The following is a 15,418-nucleotide window of genomic DNA, read 5'->3' on the forward strand; positions in this document are numbered from 1 at the left end:
TTTAATTAAGCAAATGTATGGTCATTGCATAAATTCAAAGCCAAAATTTTCCAAGAAATGAGTGTAAGTTCTTTGTCTTTACCTGTTTCCAGAGGACCATTATATAATCTTTCTGTTATATCATGCCATTATAGTCTGTTTTTATCATCAGGGTCGAGTGTTACATCCAGAACAAACCCGAGTTGTGAGTGTGCGTGAATGTGCTCGGTCACAAGGATTCCCTGATACGTACCGCTTCTTTGGTACTATTCTTGACAAACATCGCCAGGTTAGTAATGTTCTTGCTGTTCCATTCTTGATTTCATGTAATTATTGTATTTCATTTTGTCCCTTTATCTGTGTTATCTTTACATTTTGTCCCATTATCTGTGTTATCTTTACAGATATCCATTGTACATTTCTTGATTGTATCTGTTTTATTTTTTCTGTACATTTGTTTTTAATGTCTAACCCCCACCTTTGTATGGCTGGGTCCTTCTTACTCAGGAACACAGTAATGAAACTTGGGGTTCTATAGAGGATGGGAATTTCTTGACCATTTGAATAACTATCATCTTTTCTGCTTCATGAAATCATTTATTATATAATATAGCATGATTTATGTATCATTGACTGATAAGTAGCTGGTCTGGAGGGATATGGATGGTGGTAGCTTTTTCTGTTGTAAACAGGTCTAGTCTAGGTGTATGTGTAGAATAACTTTTTAGAACTTAAAAAATTATAATACAGCATGTCTTGTTATTTCAACTTTTATTGAATGGGGGATATCCAGTTCAAGTAACCATGTAGTTATGTAGGATTTGAGGTTTTCACAGGCGTCTTCAAACATGTATGAGGTCTGTCCAAAAAATGTCTAACCTTGGGCCGGGAAAACAAAGTTCTGTATCTGGGGGTTACAATACCTAATCCCCTTCAAAGTATGCCCCTTGTGACTCCACACACTTAGCCCAGCGGTCCTTCCATCGCTGGAAGCAATTCTGGAAGGTTTGTTTTGGAATGGTGTGCTGCTGCACCATTGCATTCTGTATGATGTCCTCGCGGCTGTCAAAAACAGGAGCCTTTTAGTGGTGTCTTCATTCTTGGGAACATCCAGAAATCACAAGGAGCCATGTCAGGAGAGTAGGGAGCCTGGCGAACCTGTGGAATGCTGTGCTTGGCCAGCAAACCCTGGATCAGGTGTGATGAATGAGCTGGGGCATTGTCATGATGCAACTGCCAGTTGCGTGCGTCCCACAGCTCCGGTCTCTTGCGCCAAACTGCATCACAAAGATGACGGAGGATTTCTTGGTAGTACTCCTTATTGACAGTTTGGCCAATTGGTGCGTACTCATGATGCACAACACCCCGGTAATCAAAAAAAACAGTCTGTATCACCTTCACATTGTCATGCTTTTTTGGGCCTCGGGGATGTTGGATGCTTCCATTGTGACGACTGGACCTTGGTTTCTGGGTCATATCCGTACACCCACGACTCGTCACCAGTGATCACAGTCTTCAGGGACTCAGGATCCCTTTTGGCGCACTTCAGAATGTCCTGCATGACCTCAAGGTGGAGTTGTTGCTGCTCCGGCGAAAGCAGCTTGGGCACAAATTTTGCCACCACTCTTCGCATGCCCAAATCCTCAGTTAAAATCGTGTTTGCCGAACCTCTGCTGATCCCAACCACATCAGCAATTTCCTGGACGGTCAAACGATGGTCCTCCATGATCAATGTCCACACTTTGTCAATGACATCAGCATTTCGGCTCGTTGACGGTCTCCCGGAACGCTGGTGACTGTCCGCCGACATGCGGCCATCTTTAAAGCGGTTGAACCACTCTTTAATTTGAGTGGCCCCCATTGCATCATCGCCGAAAGCCTGCTGAATTTTGCGGATTGTTTCCGCTTGGGTATCCCCAAGTTTCTGACAAAACTTGATGCAGTATCGCTGCTCCAAGCGTTCCGTCATCTTGAGCGAAACGAGAATGCAACGAACATGTTACACCACTTCGCTATCTGGCAGTGACAGATGCATCCGGTGGTGCTGCGAGGCAGCAAAAAATCACGCATGCGCATGAAAGTCCCTTCTCCCACTACGCTCAGTTTCCCACTCTTTCGCCATTACTTACCGTGGAAAAAAATATAGTCGGATACTTTTTGGACAGACCTCGTAGTTTCATCTAGTTATAATATGAACAGTAGGAATTTAAATATAGATTTTACAATATTTTGTCATGAATTCTGTTTTTAATGACTTTATTGATATCTCTGCATGAATGTGACTGACTGGTCTGTTGTAGATTGGTAATGCTGTTCCTCCACCAATGGGAGCTGCTATTGGTTTTGAGATTAGGAAATGCATTTATGCAAAAGAGAAGACAATGAGGGCAGAGTCCAAGATGGAAATAAACTGAGTTATGACAGAATATGTGAAAAACTAAGATGAAAGAGGATATAATCGGACTTTGTTACACTGCCATAGTGGTAAATATATTAGTTTAGCTAAGTTTATAAATGTAAAACATGACCATTTGTGGATTGTAGACTTATATAATAATATTAAATGTATTAATTACACAATCAGAACTAAATAAGGGGTAGCGGTGGGGAACCTTGTTTTCAAGACAATAGTAAACTAAGTTTATGAAGTCATGCCATATGCCTCCTCCCTTCATGTGTTATATCTGCTGCCTTGAGTCATCATTGTTTTATTTGGAATTATAGATCTTATGTTATAGTTAGTATAGTTTAAAGTATTTCACATTAGATTCTATTTACTAATCCTTAAACAGGCTATACAACATTAAATACATAAACCAGGCAGTAGAGAAAGGAAGGAGGACTTACCAAAGAGAGGGACCAAAATATATTGTAGAACACAGAAATTCTTTAAATAAACTAGCATTTTATTATCAGTAGTTTCACAGGAGAGATGTAAGAGATTGAATGTATAGAGTATAACTATGTTTCTTTAACCAATAAGCATTGGAAACTGTTGATCTGAAGACATGCTCTTGTTGATGTTCCATTACCTAGCATCTACTTTATACATAAAGTTGCAAGAAATTCAAGTAAAGGATTCTTGTCTTGCTGTATTTGTTGTTCATTATATTTGTTAAATTTTACTATTGAATTCTATATTAATAACTTTGTTGCTACAGGAAAAATATGCATGCTTTGTATGTTGCCATTTATGTATGATTTATGGCTATAAAACATGAGTTTATCCAAGCCCCTCTCCTTCACTTTGAATGTTTTTGATAGAAATACTATACACAGTTGCACTGGCTGATCCATAATAAATGGCAGTGTAAGGGGGAGTTTTGATGTTCATATTTATAGAATCCCCCCCCCCCCCCCCAATAAGGCGGAAGTATGTCAGTAGTTAAGTAAGTACAAATATTTATAAGTAACAATAAATCAGGTAAAGAGCAGTGATGGACATGGAGTCATCTTCCTTAGTTATACTTTTACATCTGCTGTGTAATGTGCCATATAAATTCATAAGATTGAGAGGTCCTTATAGTGGTAAAGCTGTTTTATCATAGTTTTCTGGGTCGTGAAGGGCACACAGCATAAAAACCCTGAAGATCATGATTGGCACAAGATATACAGATGGTGCATTCAGTTTCATTGAGAAAATCTTTACAAAAGGTCCTTGCTGTGGTAAGTGCTTCTTTTCTTGAAGTTAATTGTTTCAAAATTATGTGGCATTCGACTTTTAAGGTTAGGAGAACCATGTTATCACTGCCATTCTGTAAACCTGAGGAACACCTTTCTTGAATAGGTGTCCATTGAAAACCCTTTCTACATTGAACCCTGTGTAGCAAAGATCATGAAATTTTATATTTTTTCTTCATAATTTCAAGTTTAAACCTGATCATAAACTACAATGGCCATTCTAGGGTGTATCTTGTCTTGAAAGCTGAAGTTCTTGTTTAAAACTATTTCATTGTGTTTATTAGGGGTAAAATGTTTTGAACAAAATGTATCAAATTGAGTGAGACAGAATTTTGTCTTATAATTTCTTTAACATCATGAGCCCTTCTTGAGAAAATGACCATAAAACATAAGGTGGATTTGCTTATAAAAGTGCAAAATAGGGTTATATAATTTGCATACAGGAAATGCAAGATTAATTTTAATATTATTTTTTATTTGCCTTTGTTTTAAAATTATGGACTTATTTGCTGCTATAAGACTTGTTTTAACAGTATATACATAAATAATTCTAGATTAAAATATTGTGAAAATGATTGTAGTATTGAACAGTGTCAGACATCAACATGTAACTGTTGTATTTAAAGGTATGTCCAGACTTTGTTAAATGACACTGATTTGTATCGTTCAGTGACTTTGTTTCTGTACTGCTGAGAGACCATTTCAAGACAGAATACAGCTGACAAACAGTGTTGTATATCCATACCTACCAATGGGAACAAGAAATTTGTAAAGCAGTGTGACTGAGTGAGGTTATATCTTGACAGATTATTTTAAAAAGATAATGGTGCGGTAATGTATACCACCATAAAATGTACTGAATTTACTTCTCAGTTTCCTCTAAAACTGAATTAACTCACAGTTAAGACATAATGCAAAAATAAATAATGGAGGCAAATATACTGATACAAAAAGACATGTTCACACAGATAATTTCCACAAGCTGTTTGATTAGTGATCACCAGTCTTGTGTTTGCAAACACATCCATACTATAAAATTTGTATCTAGTTTCCTATCCAGAATGGGAAACAAGAAACATCTAAAATCTTATCGCTGAACTGTTTACAAATAGTATATGTAGTTGCTACACAGTTGCAATATATTTTATATATAGAGAAAAACTTGTCTCGCAACATTATTGATACAGTATTGTGGAAAAGTTGTCTCATTTGATGTAAAATAAAACATTAGATTGTTTGTTCTGTTTACATGTTCCAGTACTCTTTTCAAAGTTTTTAATTTTGTGTTTATATTAGGAATTAACTCTCAGTTGTAACTTTCATTGTAAAAATTTCTATAACGTTTGAATTTGTTGATTATTTCAGCACATGGTAAGTTATACAGTAATGCAGAGAAGTAACATTTCAGGAAGTTTAATTTATCTCCCAAATTTATGTTTTGAATTGTTACTTCTTATGCCCAGTAATTAAATAGTTGCTCATATTCAAAAACTAATGTAAACATTGAAGACATTAGTGTTTAAGGTTTTTAGTCACTATTCACATAAATTTTAGTTTAACAATTTGCAAATTTAAATACATATGTCTATAACTTTACTATGTTCTTAACATGCAATTTATGGGTCACCAAATAATCATACTTGAGATAATATATACTTTTCAAAACAGGATTTTCTCTTTTAATCTGGTTTCATATTTTAGGTCAAAATGTAATAAAACATTTATTAGTCTCAATTAAGCTTGCCTAAATGTGAGACTCTTAAATCAGGCCCTCTGAAATATAAAGTAGGGGTGCTAATGACTGGAATATGACATTCACTTAGGGCCCCCATAAACACACAGTTTGGCCTTCCGATCGACCTTACAGGTAAAACTGACAGTTTGTCCTCTTCCTTTCCTTCCCCATACACGCGCAGATAAACCGGCAGGCTGCATGCCACAGTCACAGCCTTCCAGATTTCTTAGCCATCAATACTTTCTTCCGTTCCTTTCTGAAACTGCTACGTAGGTTGTTGATCTTTTTCAACACATTTTCCTTGTTAGCTTGGGGATCTATTGTTTTAACTTTTTCCGTCAGTATTGAATAAGCACTCTCTTTCATCTCATGGTTGTGGTATTCCTTGCTCTTGACTTTCCAAATAGAAGGATGACCACGAAATTCTTCAATAAATTCGAGTACAAATTCCTTCGACCACGATGCCATCACACAAACGCGAAACAGTATTGAACAACACGAGACAGCAGCAGCAGCAACTGAGCGATTGGCCTGCCGGTATCGTCACACACGTGCGTTCCGCCTGTCAGTGCTACGTCCTGCAGGCAGAACTGATGGATTTCCAACAGTCCAAACGATTGGCCGGCCGGCCGCACCACACACATCAGCTTTGCCTTTCAGTCTTCAACTGTGCAGGCCGAACGGGAGGCCAAACTGTGTGTGTATGGGGGCCCTTAGTTTTATTTTATTTTAGTGAATTATCTAATGTGATCAATTGATAAGCAGTCCAGGTTTATATTCATGAGGATCTGGGTACAAATAGACACCAAATATGGCAGATTATTTTGTGATGTCTCTCATTCCTTCCTTAAATGTGGCCACCTTTACAATTCATTATTCACTTAAAACCCTCTTCTTTGATGTAAATAAATTTAGCGTACTGGTGTTAACGTTTTGCACTAGGGTTGTGATATTAGATTGCTATTTTCACCTTTTTTAAAATCAGTAAGTCCAAAAATTATGTGGCATTCTGCATTTTGATGTTAGAAAAAATTATGTGCAGATTTTGCACATAAAGTGTGTCAGTGTTTTGTTTAAAAACAATTTTATGCTGAAAGTGAAGTACCCACTATGATTTTGTGGATGATATTTTTCCTTCAGGCTCATGGAAGATACCATTATAATTCCACATAACAAATTTCTTAGGGCTATTAAATTAATTAAATACAGATTAATTGCTGACTTTACTTCATCAGATTGCTTTAATGCATTTATAATAAACCTTCAAGTTTTATAATCTGAAAGGTTGTTCAATTCAGAAATAAATCGAAACAAGCCATTTCTGGTGTTCTAATAAATTATTTGGAAAAAGATAAATCTGACTTACATCAGCGGTAAGGTCTCCACTGATTCCTTAGCTAATTTATTTGCCTAGATGAACATGAGGCATTTAAAATTGGGAAACATTTCAAACAAGATTGCTGTGTAATGGATTTCAGATAAATAGATTCCCATTAATAAACCTGACCGCTCCCTCCTTTTTTCAGTAACTCGCCCAATTTCACTCTACCGACATAGGTAAGTTTTGTGTTTTAGAATATCGTATTGGTAGAATTGAAGGAAACAGGTGTGGTTGAATACAATCAAGGAGTACACAGAATTAGTTAGGGCTCGAATTTAGTTTGAGTTAGATACTGAAATATTAAGTATGTGGGCGGACACACTTTTAATTTTATTTATTTCAATATGCACTGCTCTTCTTGGGGAAGGTGAGTACAATGTGTAACTTCGGTTTTGCTGTGAGAGCAGCGTCGATTGTTTGGACACCACTAGATAGCCACACTGAAGTTGGCATCTTCATTGTTTGCCGAAATGTTGGTCATAATCAAACATTCGACGCAGCTGTGCGACGTTCCACACAGAACTGTAATCTGTTCCTTTTTGTTCAATGTAACCTACATAACCCATTATTTACGCCTATGTTATATTACAAAATTATCATTTCTTATTTTTTTGGTGAAGTTATTAATAAAAAGTGCTGTAGATGGGTCATTCGAAATATAGCTGGTCAGTGGTTTAAATCATACCTTCATGACAGAAAGCAACAAATAGAAATATAATCATCAGATTCAAATGATAGCACCTACTCAAATTGGGGTGTTGTAAAACATGGCGTGCCTCAAGATTCAATACTTCAGTACTCTGCTTTTTCTCGCATATAGGTCAATGATCTGCCCCCAGACATCACCTCTCAATCTAAACCTATATACTCTTTGCTGATGATACTAATATTTTCATTTCACATCCAGAAATTGACTGTTTTCAAAACTGCATAAATGATGTCTTTAAACAAATGGATTAAAGCCAATAAACTCACATTCAATTTTGACAAAACAAATTTCATGTTATTTTGTACTAACAGCAGAACTTGTGTAAATCTAAATATAGGGTATGATGATAAAATAATCAAGGAAATAGAAACAACTAAATTTGTTGGCCTACAAATTGACAACAAATTAAACTGGAAAACACATATTCAATACATTATCCCTAAACTAAACTCACATGTTTTGCTATGAGGGCAGTTGCAGGACTCATGGAGACAGAAACTTTAAAATTAGTTTATTTGCTTACTTCCATTCCATGTCATATCGAATAATTTTCTGGTTAAATTCAACAGACAGCATAAAAGTATTTTACATTAAAAAAAAATCATTTGAATAATGGCAAGCACTAAAAGGAGAGCCTCTTGTAGGGAATTATTTAAGAAGTTTAATATTCTTTCATTAGCCAGTGAATTCTTGCTCTCACTATTATCATTTATAGTGGATAATTGGAAAAATTTCAATCAAATTCAGATATCCACAATATAAGAAACAGATACAGATACAACCCTCATATGCCAAATTCTAACCTCAGTAAATATCAAAAAGGAGTTTACTGTACTGGAATTAAATTATTCAATAATCATCGACCTACTATCAAAAGTTTAAATCACGATATAAAAATGTTTAAGCCAGTGTTAAAAGAATATCTCCTATCTCACGCCTTCTATTCAGCAGAAGAATTTACATCACCCAAAAAGTCTCGACTATTATAAATACATGTAAGTAATAATGGTGATGGTTTCTCATCATAATTATTTTGCAGTAATACTGTGGTTCCAAAAATCTGTAAATAGTTGTTATATATATGTATTTATATTTGTACTAGAAACGAGTATTGTATTTGTGCTATGATCTGTTCTACATCCTTGGTTTGGGCCTATGAAGGATCTATGGAATGTAAATAAATTCTATTCTATTCTATGTATCATCAATACTGAAGTTGAATCGTACTCACCTACTATATAATACTGGAAATTTGTATAAATGCATCCAAGATTATAAATGTGATGGATGAAATTGTATTTATTGTATTTGGGCCTATGAAGGATCTATGGAATGTAAATAAATTCTATTCTATTCTATGTATCATCAATACTGAAGTTGAATCATACTCACCTACTATATAATACTGGAAATTTGTATAAATGCATCCAAGATTATAAATGTAATGGATGAAATTGTATTTATTGTATGTGACTCGCTTTTTGTGTACTGTTTTGTTCAGATGCCCGGTTGCAAATAATTATATTTGATTTCAGGCTTAACATGGCTTATGGTTTACAGAACTGAAAAGTTTCAGAAACTAAAGGCAGAAGTTGAAAGGCAGAGCAAAAAGTGTAAGTTTGTGCATAAAGCAGAATATGAATAGTATAGTTGTAGTATATAGCATGAGTATGAAGTATTTTTATGGTTTATTTTTATTCTAATCTGTGCCTGAATCAGGTTGCAGTGTTGCAGAATTACTTGGTCTGTCAAACCAAATGTTGAGATTGTTGAGATATTTCCTTGAGTGGATTATGACACAGGTGCCTACAGATACTGGTATAGAATAAACCACCCACTTGTTGTATGAGTTGTTATAATAAAAGACCAGTGTTAGTGTAGGTACATTGTGCACTGAATTCATTGTAGCTGTGCCATTGGGTGACATCACAAAAAGGGAATGTGGAAAGATCGGGAAAATCCTAATAGCTTATTTTCGTGTTGTGCTTATCATGAGTAATCATTTGTGTTTCATCGACTAATCATTATGCTTTGAATGGTGCAGTGAGACTAAACATGCCATCGCAGTGGCCGCGTGATCACTGGGACCATGGGTTCGAATCCCACTCAAGGCATTTATGTTTGTCCGCGTCTTTCTGTGTTGTGCTGTCCTGTGTACAGGTAGAGGCCTTACAACAGGCTGATCACTCGTCCAAGGAGTCCTACCAACTGTTTAATAGATCAAAGCCAACAAAGTTTGGGACCCACAGATGCTCAAGGCACTGAAGAACAGGTCGTCTAAGTAAGTAAGTGAGACTAAACTCATCATTTATTTAGGATGGAGCATCTCCACAAGCATTATTGGCTGCAAGCAGTTTGTTTATAAACTTGCAGTGGTTGTGAGAGGCATGGCTAGAGTGAATGCAGGGCACATAAACTGAGAAATGACTGCCTTACTTCCCATCTTCCATCATTCTTAAAAGTTTTACTAGTTGCAGTATAAATGCAGTGTCTCCTTGCAGTGGAAAAGAGGAAAGAGGCTCATGGAGATTCTCTGGACAAACAACATAAAAAGAAGATTGAGCGTGAAGAAGAGAAACTTAAGAACAACAATCGTGATCTCTCACTTGTGAAGATGAAATCAATGTTTACCATAGGCTTTACATTTACAGCCTTATTGAGCATGTTCAATAGCATGTGAGTTATATAATAGTCTGTAAATTGTGATTAAAATTTGATGGGCAGTGCTGACCATTTGGTTTGGAAGGCATGGCTATAACATTAAGGTATTAGTGCTTTGTGATCTTAACACAAAAGTGGAGGCTGTAATGTTGTAGACGAAGGATTAAAGAGGTAAAACATTGTACACTTTCTCCAGTTTTAGATTGGGTTTACAGACATATTTCTAATTTGCAGTTTTTATGTTTTGGTTTTATTTATTTTAGATTTGATGGAAGAGTAGTTGCAAGGTTGCCATTTGTCCCAGTCTCATGGATTCATGGTTTGTCACACCGAAACTTATCTGGAGATGACTACACTGAGTGTTCCTTTATCTTTCTTTACATTCTTTGCACCATGTCTATTCGTCAGGTACGTGATACTGATGCTTCAAAAATTGGATTTGCAACTATTTTTCTGTGTGCTTTATTTATGATTCCCACACTTTCAACAAGATTCTGTGAGGTTGTGGATAAAGTTGTTTCTCTTGTATTGAATCGTACTTTCCTAATGTTCCAAGGTGAGTTGTCTTTTGATGCTTAAATATTAGGCAGAGAAAACTTTGCTTCCTGACAGAGAATGAGGGTCTGTTCTGTGTGCCAGCATGGGAAAATACACTGGGTCCAGCTTCAGAATTTATTGTCAGCATTGGCATTTAGTGACTTAACTAATCTAGCATGGTGTTTAAAATGACATCTGTTAACTTTGAAAGCAGTGAGAAACTGACTGACAAGTGGCCACCAAAGTTGCTGCTATGTATACATCTTTTTGGGACACTCTGCATAGTATTTGATCCGTGGCAAGATGCTCATTTATGTGAATGTACAGTACTGTGCTAATTAGTTGGGACAATAGGAAAATACAGTAACAAAGACACAACTAAAATATTTATTTGTTTAATAGTGTAGTTAACAGTGAATGTGACCCCCCTTCGATTTAATTACTTCTTTCACCCTCTCAACCATTGATGCCACTAGCTTTCCACATATTTCCATCACTTCATGACACTTTCTATCATTTTGGTTTTCCTCGTGCAATCCATCTTAGATATGCATGCTTTAATAATGGCCCACAAATTTTCAATGGGGTTTAGATCGGGTGAATTTCCTGGCCACTCCAATACCTTCAAATGTTGCTGGGTAAAGAAGCTCTTAGCAAGCTTAGAATTGTGGCATGGAGCCAGATCCTGTTGAAATACCCCATCGCTGTTAGGAAACAACTTCCGCAGTGTTGGGACCATTTTCGCCTCCAGAACGCCTATGTACTTTTTGCTGTCCATCATTCCTTCAATGGGGTGAAGCCTCTGTGGCCCGAAAGCTGTGAAACATCCCCAAAACATGACCTTGGGTGGGTGGTTGGGGGATTGTTGGATGTGGCCGGATTGAAGAGGTTCTCCAGGCGAGTGGCGGATGAAATTTAACCTTTAGCCATGCACCTCAAAGTGGGTTTCGTCGGAAAATATAACTTTTTCCCAATTCTCCACAGTCGATGTTTCTTTGCCCAGGATAGCCTTTTCTGCTTCATAGCGGGTGTCAAAAGCTGCTTTTTGGAGGGTCGTCGAGCCCGGTGGCCACACTCCAGAAGGCGACAACGTACGGTGGAAGCATCTATATTAACCCCATGAGACGCAATCTCCCTTTTGATGTCTCCACTGGTCTTCTTCGGGTTTATGATACTAATTATTCGAATTAGACTAACATCTCTTGGGGTGGTTTTTCTTTTTCTTCCACAACGTCCTTTACGGGACGTGTCCACGGACCCTGTCTCCTTATGCAGCTTCATGATCCGTGAAACGCTGGATTTCCTGACCCCAACTGCTTTTGCTATCTGCCTAGCAGTAAGTGAAGTGTTTTTGCCTAAAGTGATTATTTTAGCTCGTTTACGAGGCGTGATGTCCATGATGTATTTAATAAAAAAGTTTCCAATGAAAATTGTGAAATACTTAAACACGTCCTCAGCCTATGAAATATCAATTCCGACTAAAGTGGAAGTGTAAATAATACCAGAGTAACACAACAGACAATTCTAGACTTGCAGATATCGCTCTGCTGCAAGTCTAAACTTGTGCGTGTCTATTGCAGGGCTTGGACTTAGCGTTCCTTCGCTTGTCCAAACTAATTCGCACAGTACTGTATATAAAATAAGCAAAACAAACGACTGTTAACACTATAAAAACACACTATTGCCATACGCGTTTCAACCTCAAGAGGTCATCATCAGTGGCATCAGGGAAATTAATTCATTTAATCAAATGGATTAAAAAATAAATAATGAATCGGGTATTAAACAAAAGTATTTCAAGCGACACTGCACTAGATGTTGTTATTCACATGAGTGGAACTCTGCACTTCGCTATTGATCCGGTGGTCCGTAACATAATCTAATAAATACATATGAAATGGATGAAATGTTTGGTACATGACTTTAAAATTTCTCTTCTTATATGGGAAATATCTTTACATGGGAAACATTTAAGTGGAATATAAATACGTTATTCTTATGGCGATGTTTTGGAACCCAGTTATTTTAATTTCTTAGGAAACCATCTTAAACAGGATCTTTTCAAGTTGGAATGACTTTAGTTATTGTGAAATGAAGGATTCCAACTATTCCTAAAGAGTACCATGGAGACTGTAGCTAGTTTGTGAGAACTTTCTTCAAGTGGAAGGAAATTAATAAGTAAAAATTTTCATCATCATCTCCATGGTTTTGCCTATTATAGATTGTTCCATCTCCAAGGAATTTTCTGTTCGAGTAAATAGGATACAGTACTCTGCAGTTAAAATTAGTCATACCAACGTTTTTGTGGGCGGCCTTTGCCTCATTTGCCTTTAGGTTTGTATTTATACATTTTTTGTGGAATTCTATTGGCTTCCATTCTCTCTATAAGCATTAGCCAATTCCTTTGATGTTTGCATATTAAATTAAAATTATAACAAAATAAATTAAATTATGGAACTTTTAGAATAGTCATGGTAAATTTTTGTCACGTGTGAAGCTTTGCAGTTTGTTTTCAAAATTGATGGAATCTCCCACTGAAGAGAAAAGGGTTGATTCTGAAGCATTGTGTGAGCTTTGGATTTTCAAATGGGGACCATTCTAAATATGCAGCTGACATAATACAAAAGATTAAGTTAACAGTTTCACCTGACCACTTAAGGTTTTGTCACCTGAGGGTCAAATAACAAGACAGAAATCCTGTTGTTTTGTGTTGATGTGGATTTCTTATGTTGGTAAGATCATTGTCTCTTTGTTGAGCAAATTTTATGATTTCTGCAGGGAAAGAAACTGAAGTTTATGTTCTATTTTCAGAACATCCAGAAAATGCTGGGGTTTGCTCCATCAAGAACTGCAAGCAAGCAGAGTGGCAGTATATTTGGTCCTCCACCTCAACAGTTTAAGTGATGTGTGTCATTCTTAGTAATGTTGGATTCTGTTTCTGGGTATTGGTCTAAGTTTTGGCAAGGGAACTATTGTGATATTCTATGTTTTTACAGTGATCAGAATTTATATTGATCTGTGGAGTTCATTAGTTACAAATATTGCATATTCTTTATACTCTCAAGAGAATAAAGATCAGAGATACAGTGGATTCTGGTTAATTGGGACACATCATTACTAGAACACTTTGGCCCAATTATGCAACTGCCGCAATAATGTGAAGTTCCATGTAAAGAGTTAAAATGGTTTGTTGTTTAAGATTTGTTCCAAAGAAACAGCTGCCCCGATTGACTGATGGCCCAATTAACTGGAATCTACTGTATATCATTGGTAAGATGGCATACTACTCTTTAAATATTGGTTTTTTCCATTCATCTTTCTTTTCCAACTTTTTGGTCCATTCTTCTTCCAATTTTTGTAACTTCCGCCTCCATTAATCTTCACGTTTCTCGAGCTGTTTTACATCTTTCTGGTTAAGCACCTATGAACCAAACATTTAAGCACACAGTTTTTAAAGAAATGTTAAGCTGTTTGTGCCTGATTGTGCATCAAACCTTGCAGATGTACAGAGCAGCGGAAGTACAGCTTGAAACGTTCCTAAAACTGAATAATTAAGTACTGAAGGATAAGACAGTTATTTTCTTCTTTCCAAAGATGATGTATTCATTAGGTTTAAATTACAAGACACTTTTCACCTTTCCATCAGCAAGCTTGATTTCTGAACTGTCTTGACTCTTCAGTAGAGGTGGCGATGATACCAGTTCTTCTTGCACACCATCAAGAGAGAGACTACCCAAACTGGAACCAGAACCTTGCCTTGAATGGTGTCCTTTGGGTACATTGCCATGGATAATATTCTGTGGAGGGCTACTCAGAGCTAGTTTAGTAGGATCACTACCTGTCTCCTCTTTGATTTTATTTTTTAAACTGGCAAACATATTTGAAATATGTTTTCCAAATTCCTGAAAATGTTCACAATTTAGCAAGTATTGGATATCAACCCCAGACCAATTTGGTAAAGGATGATAGTGGCAATTTGCTTGCAGATCCAATAAAAATTGTGAATAGGTGGAAAAATTTCTTTAGCGAGCTCTTAAATGTTCATGGGACTGGTGATATTAGACAGATTAAAATGCATACAGCTGAACTGTTGGTGCCAGAACCTAGCTTAGATGAAGTGGAACTAGCCATTTGGAAGTTGAAAAGTTATAAATCTCCAGGAATTGATCAGATTCCAGCTGAATTAATTAAAGCAGGTGGAAAAGGGGTAGATATGAGGATCCATAAGCTTATTCAGTTAATTTTGGATAAGGAAGAGATGCCACAACAATGGAAGAAATCTATAATTATTTCTATTCATAAGAAGGGGGACAAGACTGAGTGTGGTAATTACCGAGGAATTTTGCTGCTATCAACCTCATACAAAATTCTATGAAACATTCTTTTGGCAAGATTAACCCCATATGCGAATGAAATTATTGGGGATCATCAGTGTGGGTTCAGACGAAACAGGTCAACGATTGATCAGATCTTTTGCATTTGTCAGATACTAGAGAAAAAATGGGAGTTCGGTGGGACCGTACATCAATTATTTATAGATTTCAAAAAAGCCTATGACTCTGTGAAGAGAGAAGTGTTATATAATATTCTTATTGAATTTGGTATACCAAAGAAGCTAGTGAGTCTAATACAAATGTGCTTAAATGAAACCTGTAGCAAAATTCGAGTAGGTAAATATGTATCTGAGACATTCTTCATCAAGAACGGTCTAAAACAAGGAGATGATTTGTCTCCC

At 36.5% G+C, this 15,418-nt stretch overlaps 2 protein-coding genes across 5 annotated transcripts in view; both read left to right on the forward strand.

Annotated features, from left to right (window-relative positions):
- The window catches only part of LOC110840831 (DNA (cytosine-5)-methyltransferase 1-like), a 33,297-nt gene extending 28,389 nt beyond the window's left edge, over positions 1–4,908 (forward strand). For both annotated transcript variants that reach the window (XM_087354132.1, XM_087354133.1), the window contains exons 27-28: positions 152–268; positions 2,280–4,908. In XM_087354132.1, the coding sequence (XP_087210258.1) occupies positions 152–268; positions 2,280–2,393 (231 nt within the window). In that variant the 3' untranslated portion in view covers positions 2,394–4,908. The remainder of the gene's footprint in view (positions 1–151; positions 269–2,279) is intronic.
- A 2,022-nt stretch (positions 4,909–6,930) lies between these two features.
- LOC110840830 (calcium load-activated calcium channel) lies at positions 6,931–13,964 on the forward strand. Of its 3 annotated transcripts, none has more exons than XM_022086105.2 (5): positions 6,931–6,952; positions 9,021–9,098; positions 9,987–10,161; positions 10,410–10,554; positions 13,495–13,964. In XM_022086105.2, the coding sequence occupies exons 2-5, from the start codon at positions 9,035–9,037 to the stop codon at positions 13,585–13,587; spliced, it is 477 nt and encodes a 158-aa protein (XP_021941797.1). In that variant the 5' UTR covers positions 6,931–6,952; positions 9,021–9,034; the 3' UTR covers positions 13,588–13,964. The 3 variants fall into 3 exon arrangements, with proteins under 3 accessions (XP_021941797.1, XP_021941796.1, XP_021941798.1); XM_022086104.1 differs by lacking the exon at positions 6,931–6,952 and adding an exon at positions 6,979–7,143; XM_022086106.2 differs by lacking the exon at positions 6,931–6,952 and adding an exon at positions 7,842–8,480.
- The last annotated feature ends 1,454 nt before the right edge of the window (positions 13,965–15,418 follow it).

Source organism: Zootermopsis nevadensis, unplaced genomic scaffold (assembly GCF_977971745.1).
Source record: "Zootermopsis nevadensis isolate Lab colony 2312 unplaced genomic scaffold, Znev_1.0 Znev_ptg000022l, whole genome shotgun sequence".
Taxonomy (NCBI): Eukaryota; Metazoa; Arthropoda; class Insecta; order Blattodea; family Termopsidae; genus Zootermopsis; species Zootermopsis nevadensis.